Source organism: Lampris incognitus, chromosome 3 (assembly GCF_029633865.1).
Source record: "Lampris incognitus isolate fLamInc1 chromosome 3, fLamInc1.hap2, whole genome shotgun sequence".
Lineage (NCBI taxonomy): Eukaryota > Metazoa > Chordata > Actinopteri > Lampriformes > Lampridae > Lampris > Lampris incognitus.
This window is the reverse complement of record NC_079213.1, coordinates 33,821,969-33,837,373: the sequence shown is the minus strand read 5'-3', so window position 1 is coordinate 33,837,373 and position 15,405 is coordinate 33,821,969. Positions and strand designations below refer to the sequence as shown.

Here is a 15,405-nt window from a genome sequence, read left to right as displayed (position 1 = left end):
GAGATCGCCATCTCCAGTCACACTTTGAGGATCTACAGAGACAAAGTGGTCTAATGCAGCCAATGACTTGGGAGACCTGTGTGGAACTCTATATCACATTGAAGAACATGGCTGATTTGTAGCAGAACTGAAAATACAGGTAATAACTGTTGAACTTTAGACACTAAAGGTCAACCTAACAGTTTGTTATACAATAAAAAAAATTAGTACAGTCCAAAACCAGGTGAGTTTTGTATTCCAAAGTCCATGTCCTTTCGAAACTCTTCATAAGTCATTGACAGTGGAATTTCCATTGTGTTTGCACAGGTTCTGCTGCATGGGAAGCGAGACACCCTTTGAAACACCAGCTTTGGTCTTGGGTTAATCCCAGATGGGGGTAGGGAACTGAGTCCTGTGGCGAACATCAGGATGTCCGAGAGGGAAAGTCCTGTTTGTTTATCTGAAAAAGAAATGTTATAAAAATGTGTTTTATTAAACCTGTCATTCATAAAAGATGAGAGAAATGGGAACAATTGTATGAAATGCTACTGTAATAAACCTTCTGTATCAAGGAGATAGTCTCTCCAGAATGCTAGTACTCTGGTTTCCTCTTGGCGTCTTGTGGTGCCTTGTTCACTGAGTTGAACCTCGAAAAGGTCATCCAGTGTTGTGGATGTCAGCTGTTCCACACTTGAGCACATAAATGCCTTGAATATGGATGCATGCTGCTCCAAAGCATGAATCACATTAAGTGCTGAAAGCCCATCCTTGAACCTACAAAATATTCACAGAGAAAAAAAACTCTAAAATGCTTAGAACAATAGCAGTATCAGAGAAGACTGGTAACATTTAAGAGGTAGTATTTCAACAGTCTGGCAAATTGGCCTATTGCTATAATCCCTATAGTCATATGAGTAGGTACCTTCTACTATCAGTGCCTGTTATGGCAATAGGCCAGTTTGCCAAAATGTTGAACTATCGCTTTAACATGTATGCACTTACCACAGTCAGAGATCACTTTCCACAGATGGCAAGTTCACATGGACAACACTGTCATCTTCACTTGAAGACCGTCCAGTACAACCTTTGAAAAAATGCATTTAGACAAAAATTACTATAATGTTTTGAGTAATTGGCAGAATTTATCTTCCACAGCACAGATAAGATATAGTGATAAGATAAGATATAGATAGATATAAGATAAGTGGAAAGAAATCAAACCATGAATGAAATATGAAATGGAACACCTACAACTGGTTTCAAAATCCTCTGCAGTGCAAATGTATAGTGTTATCTTCTGGTAGGCCTTCCCTATTGCCTCCTTGTACTTCCTGGCAGTGAAAGGGTCATCTGTTCTTGGGATCTTTATCACTTGTCTGCCATCAGGGTACAACAAAACATGGACAACATCCTGCATGTCCTGGTTAAAATCCATTTGTTTTTTAACAGCAGCAGCCAATAGCTGCTCTGATGACCAGTGAGGCTGAATGTCAAGAGGGAGTGACTTCCCTCTTACAGGTTTTAGGGAGTCACCTGTCAACCTCATAACTCCAACTTAAATTTGCAAAATAACAAATAACATAGTAAATAAAATGGAAATTGATACAACATGACAAATCGATACGATAGGTCACTTGACAAGGTGTGGGTCTACACTGACAGCTAAATCTATGCAACAACCTATGTAATGTAAACAACAGTTCATACCTTCACTGGTTTCTGTTTCTTTTCGCACTGAGAGGCCTGACGTTTCTTTGAAAAGAAAGACTTTCTCTCCCTTGATTTAACTGCCCTAAACTTAAAAAATGTCTCTATGCTTGAGTTTCCCTCTGGGAAAAAAAACACAGGAATTACATATTGATTCAATGCTCTTATTCAGTTTACATTTAATTATGTTCCTATAAAATTACTTTCTGCAGGACATTTTAGTACACCTTAAATGCCAGTTACTGAACCTGGATAGTGATAGAAGTGATTTTGTATATACAAGAACACGATCTGAACCTTTCAAGCCCCCTTCTAATCATTTTATGTTACAAAATCATGAATCTGTTTACCTGCACTGGTGCTAGGTTGTGCAACATCAACTTGTGCACGAGTGGCAGGTGTCTCCTCATTGACATGCTTTAAAAAAGTTATGTTTTTGCCACATGCACAGCAAAAGGCAGGGAAAGCTGTAAGTGCAGATCCACAGAATGGACAGTACATCTGCAAAAGGAAAAAAAGGACAGGGTTTAGGTATGGAAGACTGATAAGAGGGCTTTTTAATGTACTATTATAACGGGTGCTTTATACCAATCTCTAATCATCATCTTATCTTATTAAGCAGGCTAATCTACGTGCAAATATGTGTGATGTTCAGTATTAGGGGAATACACCTTTAAGGACACAGGGAATTATGGGATAGTAAAACAGAGCAGCCACGGGAGCGGGAAGGTAGACGAGAGTCAGTCGGATTATGTGCACGTTATGCATGGAGCGAAATAAACATGCCTAAGTTCCACGGCTAATTCAGAAACGGTGTTATCTGGGAGAGTGAAAAGTAGGTCATTACAATATGCAGCCTTGTATCGTCTGGTGTAAAATACAATAAAAAAACGTCACGTAATGTGCAGCGTTGTACAGTGATATAAACATAGTATATAAATATAATCAAATAAAAGTCACATTACCGTTCCCGCTGAATGTTGAAACAGTCAGCTGTTCCAGAGAGACGGCTGTTCTCTCTCTCTCTCTCCATCCCGTGTGTCTTTCCATTGAGCTGTTACGCTGAGAGCGCCCCCTGCAGGTTTGGAGCGTTGAAGCGTTTTTCTTTTGAAGATCGTTTCTTGGTTTGTGTCGTTTTGTGCTTTGCATCGTTTCTCTATTTGCAGCGCGTTTGATGATGCTGCATTTGTCTTTGTTTTTTGCAGCACGTTTTTTCATTTGCACCACGTTCCTCTTTTTGTACCTCGTTTAGACTTGTGTTTGAGTTTGTGAATTTGAATCGTTTCTGTACTTGAAGCTGTTTTCCTTAACTGAGACGCATTATGCCGTTGCAGTGCGTTTGGCCCTTGTCGGCCACCGTACGTAACTGCTGGTTTAGACAGTTTTTCAGGAAAACATTATGCTCTTTAATAAACAAAAACACATCACACTTTTTAAAATTATTTTAACCTTCTTAAACCCTTTTAAACTAAACTTTATTTATATGTTTTTAAACACTATTTATACTATAGCACCATCACCCCTTATAACCACGTTTTAACTGGGTTACATATACTGCGTGCACAATTAGCAACTAGCTCATCTCAGAGGCATAGCCCCTAGTGTCCGCCACAGTATCATTAAAGGTGAGCTAGTTGGACCTTTTTGGGTTGAAGATGGACTTAAAATCAACTCCCAGAACTACTGCCAGTTTTTAGAAGACACTTTGTTCAAGCAGTGGTACAGAAAGAAGCCTGCATCTTTCAAGAAGACCATGATTTTTATGCAGGACAATGCTCCATCACACGCATCAAAGCAGTCCACTGCAAGGCTTGCCAGTAAAGGCCTTAAAGATGACAGGAAAATGACATGGCCCCCTTCCTCACCTGACTTAAACCCTATTGAGAACTTGTGGGCTCTTCTTAAACGGGAGATTTACCTTGAAGGAAAACAGTACACCTCTCTGAACAGTGTCTGGGAGGCTGTGGTTGCTGCTGCACAAAAAGTTGATTGTCAACAGATAAAGAAATTGACAGACGCCATGGATGGAAGGCTTGTGACGGTTATTGAAAAGAAGGGTGGCTTTTTTGTGGAAATGTTATTTGTAAATTTGCCGTTGTTTGTTCATTATTTTCACTTTAACAGATGAAAATAAGCAAGTGAGATGGGAAAAATATTCGTTTTTCATTTAGTTGCCCAATAATTCTGCGCACCAATATTTGCCAAATAATTGTGCACACTGAGATATTCTCTTAAGAAAGACAAAACCTGACTTTTACTTTCTTAAATATTCATGTTTGAGCTTTATTAACATTTTTGATTGAGCTGATTGAGCATGGTGCTGTAGTTAAAAATAAAATTATTGGTCAAAAATACAACTTGCCTAATAATTGTGCAGGCGGTGTATTCTTAGCCTACTTCCCTCAACAGCTGTCCATTCAGCTTCAATTAAGCAACGTATGTAGTTCTCTCATCTCTCTTGACTAAAATCTGGTATCTTCATTAATCAATAGTTATTTGATCCATCTGCTCCATTTTGGAGACACTTTCCGGCCCCTGTATACCACTGTTAAAATTTTTAACCGGGTAGGACAAACACTGATCCCATAGCAAACACATCCCTACTCAAACAGGAAAAAGGATTGTAACATGATGACAATGTGGTGATGCTTCTGTTGGACAGATAACCAATCCTACAACAGTGTTCCCATGTCGTGTGTTGTAGTTTGTAATGCATTAGATTTCCTGTGTCAAGTTTAGTCTGGGGATCCATTTTTACAAGGGTAATAACTGTTTACTAATGAGCTGATGGCACACAAAGCCACAATGGCTACTGCGCGTTGTTAGTAGCTCTCACTCCCAGAGGGAAGGACAGATTGGGGAAATCACAGATTTCCGGCTTTAACGTGTCAAAAATTATCAGAAACAGTGAATTAAACAAAGTGTATTTAATTCCATAAAAGAGTCATACTATGTCTTCTGTAATGTCTATAATCCAGTTATGATATGCTGATACACTAGAGAAGACCGCAGGTTTGTTTGGATCACAGCGCCGGCTGCCCCATGTGACCATACCAAAGAGGTAGTAGACCCCACGTTTCTGACAGAGCAGAGAAGCACCAGAATCCCCCTATAGAGACAAAGGTGTGGGTATACATAGTTCAAACTCAGGAATCACTTTTTTACCCTGGGACATACTTTAGTCCTTCATATACCTTGAAAAAGGTCACAATATTTTAAAAATCCCGAAACTTACCAGGCAGGAGACGGCTCCTGCTGGATCGCAACAAAGGTGAGTGTCTCTAATGAGGTGTGATTCCCATCTTTCTCTGCAGACTGTCTGGTTGACTAGGCTGAGCCTGGCCTGGTGCAGTGTGTTTGGGCTTACCTTTACTACAGGTAGACACAACAGAAAATGGCTCCCAAGAACTTCAGGTATGGAGGGTATACAGATGTTAATACACCGACAAGTACAGCTTGCGTATGAAGTAATGTAGTAGTACCTGTTGCTTTTGTGCGCCCCCAGCCTGTTGTAACACAGGACCAGCTGTCATCAAGCTGTACATCATCGTCAGGGACACAGACCGGAAATACAGAAGCACCTGGTCACAGTACAGGAGAAAAGGGGGGGGGGGACTACAGTTAAAACGATGGCCCTGGAAAAGAGTTCAGACAGGCCATTAAGGTGATGCAGAGACAATGCAGTATTGTACCCAGCCACTGAGGATGCACAAGCCAGTGCATTCTTTGTGCTGGTACCAAACCTGGATAGATGGGGAGGGTTGCGTTGGTAATGGCATCTGTTTTAATACCTTTGCCAAATCAAATATGCGGATCATAATTCAGATTTCCATACTGAATCTTTCGAGGCCCGGGTTACCAACGACTGCCACCGGTACTGTTGGCTAGCAGGGTGACGGTGCAAACTATCATATTGTTGGGCGAAGTAAAAGGGGAGGGGGAAGGCATGTCCAGAGACAGTGGGAGAGGATGAAGGGTAAGAATTTGGAGTTGAGAGCTGGAACTTTGAATGTTGGCACTATGACTGGTACAGGGAGAGAGCTGGCTGATATGATGGAGAGAAGGGAGGTCTATATACTGTGTGTATAAGAGACCAGGTGGAAGGGGAGTAAGGCCAGACGCATCGGAGGTGGGTTCAAACTGAACATGCAGGTGGCTGGTGTGACAGAGAAAGATGCAGAAGACAAGAAGAGATGGAAACTGATGATTCGCATTGGCGACCCCTAACGGGAGCAGCCAGAAGTAGTAGTAGTAGTAGAGACAATACAGTATCAGGAATATCAAATATCCAGACAATTAACTGCCATGTTCCAAGCTCTTTCAACAGCTTGCACAAGTACTGCATATTCCGTTCCAATCAAATGGGAATGGTATCCATCACCTGAAAGCACACAGCTTCATGAGATTCGGCTTTGTGAAATGTTTATTCTCTTCCTCTCTTCTCTATATTCTGCCCCAACCTTCCCTAACCTCTGTGCTTAGTTCACTTAGCACTAGATTCTCTAGTTTTCTTTCTCAAACGACTTGGGTTAAGTAGGCAGCCTTTCGTTCCTAGTTCACTAGCTTTGAGCTTAGCCTAGCTTAGCAGTTAGCTCTGTTGCATCTGCAGTAAAAGTAGCCTCGTTAAAATGATGGGTGTGCAGTGCCTGTTCTGCAGGTACAGACAGGCTGTCTCTACTAGAGAGACGTGTCCGTGAGTTAGAGCACCTTCTTTCGGCTAGGAGTACGGTGGTCGTGACGGGCACTCCAGATAGCCTTAGCCCCGGGGCTGACAGCACGCCTGCTGTGGTTGGCACTAGCTCAGCCTCGCCGGCAGATGCGGTGGAGTTGGTCTCGGTTTACCGGCGTGGGAAGGCTCGCAAGAACAAGCCATTGCAAACTGTTCTCTCTCTCTCTCTCTCTGAATTATGTCTTCTTCTTCTTCTTCTTCTGTGTATGTGAATGGTGTGATGCGAGTCTCCCGTGTGTACATGTAGTCTGTCCTCCTCCCAGGACTCCATGGTGATGGTGGTCCCCACCGGGACACTGTTTGACATACCCCTCATCACATTTTTATAGATATCTTATAAATCAATCTTCTTCTTTCGCCTTGTTCCCGTTTCTCATGGGTCACCACGCGGAGATTTGCCCTCCATAGCTTTCTGTCTGACATCGCTCCCCGCAGTCCAAACCTACTCATGTTCTCCTCTATCTGGTGTCTCCATCTTTTCCTTGGTCTTCCTCTTTTGCCAGGTATTTCCAGGTTCAATACCTTTCTTTCCTATATAGTCTATGCCTCCACTCTGCACGTCCAAACCATCTCAAGCTTGTCTCTCTCAACTTCTCATCCATTCCTCTGATCCTGAATGTAGCTCTCACTTCTTTTCTTGTCACTCCCAAGGACCAACGCACCATGTTCATCTCTGCTTCCTGTAATGTAGATTCTAGCCTCTCTGTTGTCGTCACTGCATCATGGCAGGCCTAACCATTGACTTGTATACTTTGCCCTTTACCCTCAATGGCATTATTTTGTCACAAAGTACTCCAGCTACCTTTCTCCATGAATTCCACCCACATTGTGTCCTTTTCTTGACTTCCTTCTTACCACCAACTTCTGTCTGTATTGTCGATCCTATGTACTTGATTTTGTGAACTCATGGGACATCTTTTCCTCCTAAGGCCAATCCTGGACTTTCTACTTGCTTATTTATACATGGGTACTCAGTATCTGTTCTGCTTATCTTTAGTCCTCTAATCTCTAGCGCTTTTCTTCAGATTTTATAAATTCATATAATTGTGTTATCCTGTTTCAATGTTATATTCTTCTCTCACTCCGATGTGTGACTAATGTTTTTTTTTCTCCCTTGTCTCTTCTCCTGTGTATGTGAATGGTGTGATGCGAGTCTCCTTGTGTGCATGTGTAGTCTGTCCTCCTGTCAGGTCTACATGGTGATGGTGGTCACGTGGCTCCGGTCCTAGGCTGTTCCAGTGTTCCAGTGTTCATTCATTCATTCATCTTCAGCTGCTTCTCCGGGATCGGGTTGCGGTGGCACCAAGCTAAGTAGGGCACTCCAGATGGCCCTCTCCCCAGCAACACCCTCCAGCTCCTCCTGGGGGATCCCAAGGCATTCCCAGGCCAGATTGGACATGTAGTCCCTCCAGCAAGTTCTGGGTCTACCCCGGGGTCTCCTCCCAGTTGGTTGTGCCCGGAAAGCCTCGAAAGGAAGACGCCCAGGAGGCATCCTAATCAGATGCCCGGACCACCTCAACTGGCTTCTTTCGACGTGAAGGAGCAGCGGCTCTACTCCGAGCTCCTCACCCTATCGCTAAGGCTGAGCCCAGACACCCTACAGAGGAATCTTGTTTCAGCCGTTTTCAGTGTTGTATTCTGTAAATTGTGTAAACACGACATCCATTGCACATCTGTCCCGTCTTTGGAGAGAGATCCTCCTCTGTTGCTCTCTCTGAGGTTTCTTCCTATTTTTTCTACCTGTTAAAAGGGTTTTTAGGGAGTTGTTCATTATCTGATATGAGGGTCTAAAACAGGATATTGTATTGGATATTATAAAGCCCACTGGGGAAAATTTGTAATAATGGGCTATACAAATAAAACTGACTTGACTAACTTTCAGTGTCTTTGCCAGGTAATGTGGATAATATAAATAAAGTCTACAGCTTAAGAAAATTCATTTGGGATTTGAATTTTGTTTTGAGGGTTTTTTGTCTCAATTCAGGAAACCAAGTTTTAATCCTTATGCCAAGTAGCGGTTGTTCATTACTGAATCTGGCAGGCACACTGAGGCGGAGCAAGGAGAGGTCCGAAGCGGGGGGGAAGCTTCCGTTCTGGGGCAGGCTGAACACCTCGTCCACCGGGATGCTCTGGGTCGACATGAACCGCAGGTCATGAGCTCCTAATACCACTGTGTCATCTCGAGCTCTGGAAAAAAAGGAGATCATGAAGGCCACAGGAAATGGGGAAGTTAACAGTTAATGTAGATGATTATGGCAGTTTTGTTTGATAGATGGATTTGCGGGGGGGTGGATATGATATGACCACTCACTTGGTGTGACAGTGTTGTGGTACCAGTACCCAGCGTCTGTGGATCAGAGTACCGCTACAGTAGTGCCTGCCTCCAGACTGCAGGCTGACCTGCCAGGGCCAAGAGTTGGGGCAGGCCTCCGTTACACTGCCCACCTTAACCTCATCCCCCTGGGATTCAGTCAATCTGGCCAGGGTGGGCCCAAGTCGACAGGTTGGCTTCTCCGCCTCACCGCAAATCTCTGAATTGTCTTGGGGGAAATAAACAAGCAAGATGGCAGCCATGTAGTTAAAACCATTTGGTGAGACAGGAATAAATGTGTAGATGCACATTCTAGGAAGTGAAATGTAATAGGCAGTCTGAAAAATCCATATTTAGTTTGGTTGCCATACCTATGGGATAGACTAATGAATACAATGCAGAGAAGTCTCCGGACCCTCTAAATGGACAGACAATTGTGAATAAACTATTTCTTAAAACGTTTTGTAATTGCATAACCTACCCCCAGACATGAGGCCAGAATCCCCATTCGTCATATTCTTGTCTCCTGCAATAAATTAAAAAAAAGGGCATTTATTCTCATAACATGGACTCAAAAACTATTATTGCAAAAACGAATTATTCCAGCAAGGTATTCACTCATCATGACACCAGAGAGCCATCCAGCTTGGTCCTGTAGTTTAGTGTAGACCCCTGGCCTCCTGGACCTTCCACAGCCGACTCCCCAACTCACAATCCCTGCCAGTTTATACCTGCTGCCAGAATAACAGGATAGGGGACCCCCAGAGTCGCCCTGGATGGTCAGAAATATAAAACTCAGATGAAGGCAAAGACAATGATACACCATTATTCTTTGCCGCCGATACCGATTCAGAGCATGAATCCAAAATATCGGGCGACACAGAGCACCCATCTGATCCATAACCATTACTGACCATTGCAGACTTACTCTATTAGTTTGAGGTCAATGGGTCAGATGGGACCAGTTTTTCCTCCCACCGTTAAAGAAATGCAGCCATCCATGTGCCAAAAATGCAGTAAATAAAGTTGTTTTGCTTTTATTTATGATGTTACTCATGGCTTTTGGTATGGGATTTTAGTCCTGGGTAAAATCTGATACCGATACTCCAGGTTAGCCTGGAATCTGCCCGATATCCAATATCAGTATTGGTTCAACCGTACTTAAAACACTTAAAATATTCTTCAGGGAAATAACGTCAAAAACTAAATTAGAGCCAGTGTATTTGTAGCCACATTCTGACAGTCTGTTTTTTTTGGGGGGGGGGCCTTTTTCTCCCCAATTTTATCCAACCAACTACCCCACTCTTCTGAGTTGTCCTGGTCGCAGCTCCACCCCCTCAGCTGATCCGGGGAGGGCTACAGACTACCACATGCCTCCTCTGATAGATGTGGAGTCACCAGCCGCTTCTTCTCACCTGACAGTGAGGAGTTTCACCAGGGGGACGTAGCGCGTGGGAGCATTCCCCCCAGTTCCCTCTCCCCCCTGAACAGGCCCCCTGACCGACCAGAGGAGGCGCTAGTGCAGTGACCAGCACCCACATCTGACTTCCCACCCACAGACACGGCCAATTGTGTCTGTAGGGACGCCCAACCAAGCCGGCGGTAACACGGGGATTTGAACCTGCGAGCCCTGTGTTGGTAGGCAACGGGAATAGACCACTACGCCACCCGGACGCCCCCAGTCTGCTGTCTTCTGAAAAATTATGTTCACATCTGAATTAAGATGGTAGTCTTCCGAGGAGGGATACAAAACAAACAAAAAAACGTCCCTTTCCCCCTTCCATCTTGCACTCAAGGCGCCTCAGTTCTTCAGGGTATTGAAGCTTTCAAGCTGTACCTGGCAGGCATCAGCACCACCCTCTGGCTCTCCAGCACAGAACATGGAAGTCCGGATCCTTCCCCGGTAGTACTGGTTACAGATCTCAGAGGATATGTAGGTCACATTCACCTCCTGCAGTCTATTCACCCTCGGACCGTCTGAGAAATGGGGGTATTAGTTTAGTCATCGTCACATCATTAGGCATCAGATGGGGATTTCAGCTGTGGTTAACAGCGCATCTCATATCAAAACGTCCTTTGTTCATAATAAAACCAAAATGATGTAATACAAAAATCAGCCAACTGCAAAAAAAGGACAAAGAAATCCATCCTTAATTTCTTGTTAAACTTGTTCCTTTACTTTCTCTGGTTGCGCCCCAGCCGGTGATGGTGCATTTCCTGGAAGGCTCCAGCGTTTTCATCCATATTGCTATTGGCCTGACATACTGGCCGAACACAAGTGGGTCCTGGAGCTTCAGCAGCGCCACGTCGTTCTCCTTTGTCCTAATGTTGTAGCCCTCGTGGTTAATGATCCTGGAGACCCCCACCAGCTTGTTAGTAAAGTAAGCACAGAGGGAACTGCAGTTGGGTACAGAATTTCTTTGAAGTGTTTCAAGATATAATTTGTGCATGTGTGTGTGTGTGTGTTGAACCTGTTGACCAGTCTCATGAGAATTATCTAGGTCATGTTTTCCAGCCAGCACAGTCCAGTGAGAGGCCTTTTTATACCTGGAGAGACAGCATTTTAACACATTGGAGGAGGGCAAGAGTAATGTCAGCCTTCACACTTCTCTGAGCTCTGCATGTAAACCTGGACCAGGATGGCCTCCCACCTTTTAAAACAGTGCGCAGCAGTGACGACCCACAACGGGTCAATGATGGCTCCCCCACAAGCCGCCATGGTGGCAAAGCGAAGAGACACCTGCCACGGCCACGAGTGGGCCCAGGCCTCCTGACCACCGATGATTCTTGTCTCCATTCCCTGCTCTCGACTGAAGGGGCGAATGCCAGCCAAGTCTGGATTTTAATAGAATTAAAAAACAAATTTAAAAAAAAAGATGACATAGGTTGGAACTGGAGCAGAGTGAAACAATTTGTGGAAGAATTATTTGTGATAGGATGCAAATTGAAAGGTCAATCAATCAATCAATCAATCAATCAAGTTACATTTTTTATAGCGCTTTTCTAGCTGCACCAGCCACTCAAAGCGCTTTCAACTACTTTACAAACGTCTCTGGAGATTTTTGGGTAACATATAGTACACTAATACTCTTTGTTCAATCATCCAAATTTTTGGCAACCTTAACTCTGGGAAATGGCTTCAGAGGCATTGTTAAACTAGCCAAGTAAATCACCACATCTGCAACCTACGTGTTCTTATTGTTTGAAAGGGAAGAAGGCATAAAATCCAGTCAACAAAACAAGACCTTAAAGAGGCTGTAGTTGAAACCTGGCCAAGCACTCCAGTAAAGAAGCAGACAACCTGTTGATGAAAATGGAATAAAGATTTGATGCAGTTTTTGCATCAGCACATGTGCATTCTGTGGAGAGAATGCTGTGCATCATAAAGCTCAAAGCTTTATTTTACTTTTCTCCCCTTTTCAAGATAACTTTTCACAGCGTCTGTTGATTTTGGGGTGGGATTTTTCTGAGGTGTTTGTTAAATTTGAAAATCAATTATAACAATAATAATAAAAAGCTTCAACTCAAACTTTTGTCCAGAGTGGCCGTCCCCTTGGCAGAGGGCACACGTCAGTGTCAAGTCTGTAATTCACTGAGCAGCGGTCAAGCCGTCAATAGCGTCCTTTGTGTAGGCTGGACTCCTGCTGGTGTTATGTCAAATTTTGGATCCTTCCAAAAATGTGTATCACCATCAGTGGCGTCGCGGGAACGTGCGTGCATTTGCTTAAACTGAACTTTAATTACATTTCAAATGTTGGACAGACAGAACGTTTACTTGATTTTCACACACAGTAGCATACCGGAAAGCAGGTGAAATGCAAAAGACCTGCGACTCGTGTAGCTATGAACTAAATGAAGGTAAGCGTTGTGGGTGCAGAGTTGTGTGTGTTTCTTCAAACATGCAGACACTTGAGCTCGGTCTCATAACTTGAAAGAGTGCACACACAAAAAAAGAAAAGAAAAGAAAAACCCTCCGGACCACAGTACAGTCCCTCTCATCAGCAACCGGAAACCGGAAATGCCCCCCTCCCAGGTTTTAGCAAAAGAACAGTTATCACCGAGCATGAAATAAATGTAAGTACCATACTCACAATAAAATGTTGAATAGTAAAAGAATTACACTATACCAACCAACTAGTAATTAATGTATGGTGCTACAGAAATCAACCACCTTGTCGATATGGATTCCTTGCCAACATTGACTCCTACACCAACACAGTAAGCCTATAAACGTGCGAAGAAAAATTAAGGCCTTTACTCTCCTGCACTCAGTCACAATGAGCCAACCAACACGTGTTGACCAAGCTAGATGTCTGGCAAATGGGTGCAACATCTTCTGGGAGACTTCACATTAGGTTTGCCGGGATATTTATTTCACACGTGTGTACAAAGTTGCTCTTGTGTTAATCTACAAAGAGACAAAGCAAGAGGGACAAGATTGAGATGTTTTGGACATGTGTGGAGGGGAGATGCTGGGTATATTGGGAGAAGGATGCTGAATATGGAGCTGCCAAGGAAGAGGAGAAGAGGAAGGCCAAAGAGGAGGTTTATGGATGTGGTGAGGGAGGACGTGCAGGTGGCTGGTGTGACAGAGGAAGACGCAGAGGACAGGAAGAGATGGAAACGGATGATCCGCTGTGGCGCCCCCTAACGGGAGCAGCCGAAAGTAGTAGTAGTTAATCTATAGAGTGAGACGAGAAAACATGGTAATATTTTCATTCCCTTGCGTGAAAGATGTCCACTGCATGCGTACCGACTGTGTGCAAAACAGTAGTCCACTGACTTCCGGTTTCTCCTGCAGCGGTCGTATTTCCTGTTTGTTGGCGTGTGCTGTTAACAATGGCATATTTTTCGCGATGCCTGCAAGATTTACCGTGGATAAATGTCAACGACGTGCACAGAACTGTCGACAAACTTTCACCTGCACCTACCAGCAAACGGGTGAAAAGTTTCAGGTTCAAGTTACGTCCACAATTCACCCTTCGCTAAGCCCCGCCCCCCTTAGTTACTGTTGCTAAGCCCGTCAAGCTTTCGGAGCCAGCATGGCGCTCCCACTGCCCCTAAATGCAATCCTTGGAGAAATATTGTCAACATTTTGGAAAAACAAAAAAGCGATTTCAGACAGAAGGGTCTACAATATGCATTTGAAGGATATATTCAGGATGTCAAACTGACTCAGCAACGAAATGATGTTAAAAAAAATAAAGATAGAAGCTAAAGCCTACAGATCACAGAGTAAAGGTGAACCACCGCATCACCGGGCGACTGAGACAGAGGACAACGACATTAAGGAGCAACACTGTTCCTGTAAAGCTGGGTAGGCCTCCATTCACGATTATAATCATTAAGAAGCAAAAGCAGTAGGCCTATATAAGGTTACATGCAGCAGTAAGTTAGCTAGCGTTAGATAGCTAATGTAACATTAGTAGTCTATAGTGTGCTGTAACGACATTACTCTGGTTAGCTCACCGGTTTCTGCGCCCATCTCATCGGACTTGTCCTGGACCTCTGTAAAGCACAAAACATCAGCAGTGTGTCAGCCCAGTCCTCCACAAGCTTGCCACAACAGTGGCATAAGCCAAGGGGTGTGAAAATAACACCACAGCCCGTAACAGCTGTTGTGGTGGCAAAGGCCAAGACGACCCCAAAACGGAGACCCATCTTCTGTCACGACAGCAACGACAGGTGAGCTGGTTTTCATTCGGGCTTTAGAAATAAAGATAGAAATATTATCAGACTAACCGTATACCTGCCGGTGCATTTCCAGAAGCCTGTCCTCCGATTACATGTCACACGGTTGTGTTATCATTAGTGACCACCGGTCATCATTTTCATCACCCGAATGCTTGCTTCTTCTACCAATATATGATAAACCATGTAACTTACTGTGGCGTTTGTACTCTGGATCTGATGACACATGTAGACATATGATTTTTGTATCTTGCAGGACCTTGTCTGAAGTTACAGATGAGGATTTGGAGTTACTGAGAGGCTTGACAAGGACACCTATGAGCTACATAGCAAACACGCCCCCAATAGATGTAGCAGTAGGTCAGGAGAAGTACCCTCTTGGACGTGGCTTGAGCTACCAGGTAAAGCAGTTGAGAAAAAACTTGATTAAGATTCATTCATTATCATTTGTGGGCAGCCGCAGCTTATTACAATAGAAAATCATTTACAATATAATACAAGATCTCAGTGGTTCAACACTGAAAAGTAAACAATGAATAAGGCTAAAGGAAATAGTGCTCTCCTCTGTAGTGGTAGCCTCCACTAATGATTCTGTTGCCGTCTCTCCTGTGACGTCTGTGGAAACACCTTGTAGATCACACCTGACTCTGTAAATATGAAAGGTGGTGTTATCAATTCAATTATTTGATGTTGAGTTAGACATTTTATTAATGAAAGTCATTGTTTAGTCTAAGACATAAAATGAGTTTTGTGAATTCACTTATGACATGTTTTGTTATTGTTAGTTATTTAAGCTTGAGCTTGTTGCATACTGAATCACAAACTGATCCATTCATGCATTACCATGTCACGTATGCATTGTCCATTTCTTCCTATATTAAAACATACAAACATACAGACGACCATATTTACGTAGCAGCTATTAAGTCTTTCTATAACTTAGTTGTAATTTGTCTTATATAACTTAGCATTCAGTTGGGGGTGGTCG

At 43.5% G+C, this 15,405-nt stretch overlaps 1 protein-coding gene across 1 annotated transcript; it reads right to left on the bottom strand.

The window, feature by feature from the left end:
• Positions 1-2,992: 2,992 nt before the first annotated feature.
• ovch1 (ovochymase 1) lies at positions 2,993-14,211 on the bottom strand. The gene is made up of 13 exons (XM_056276720.1): positions 14,196-14,211; positions 11,378-11,561; positions 11,198-11,273; positions 10,906-11,095; positions 10,564-10,703; positions 9,357-9,498; positions 9,208-9,252; positions 8,727-8,955; positions 8,445-8,602; positions 5,169-5,267; positions 5,054-5,058; positions 4,741-4,795; positions 2,993-3,090 (listed from the first exon to the last, which is right to left on the bottom strand). The coding sequence occupies exons 1-13, from the start codon at positions 14,209-14,211 to the stop codon at positions 2,993-2,995; spliced, it is 1,437 nt and encodes a 478-aa protein (XP_056132695.1).
• Between the last annotated feature and the right edge of the window lie 1,194 nt (positions 14,212-15,405).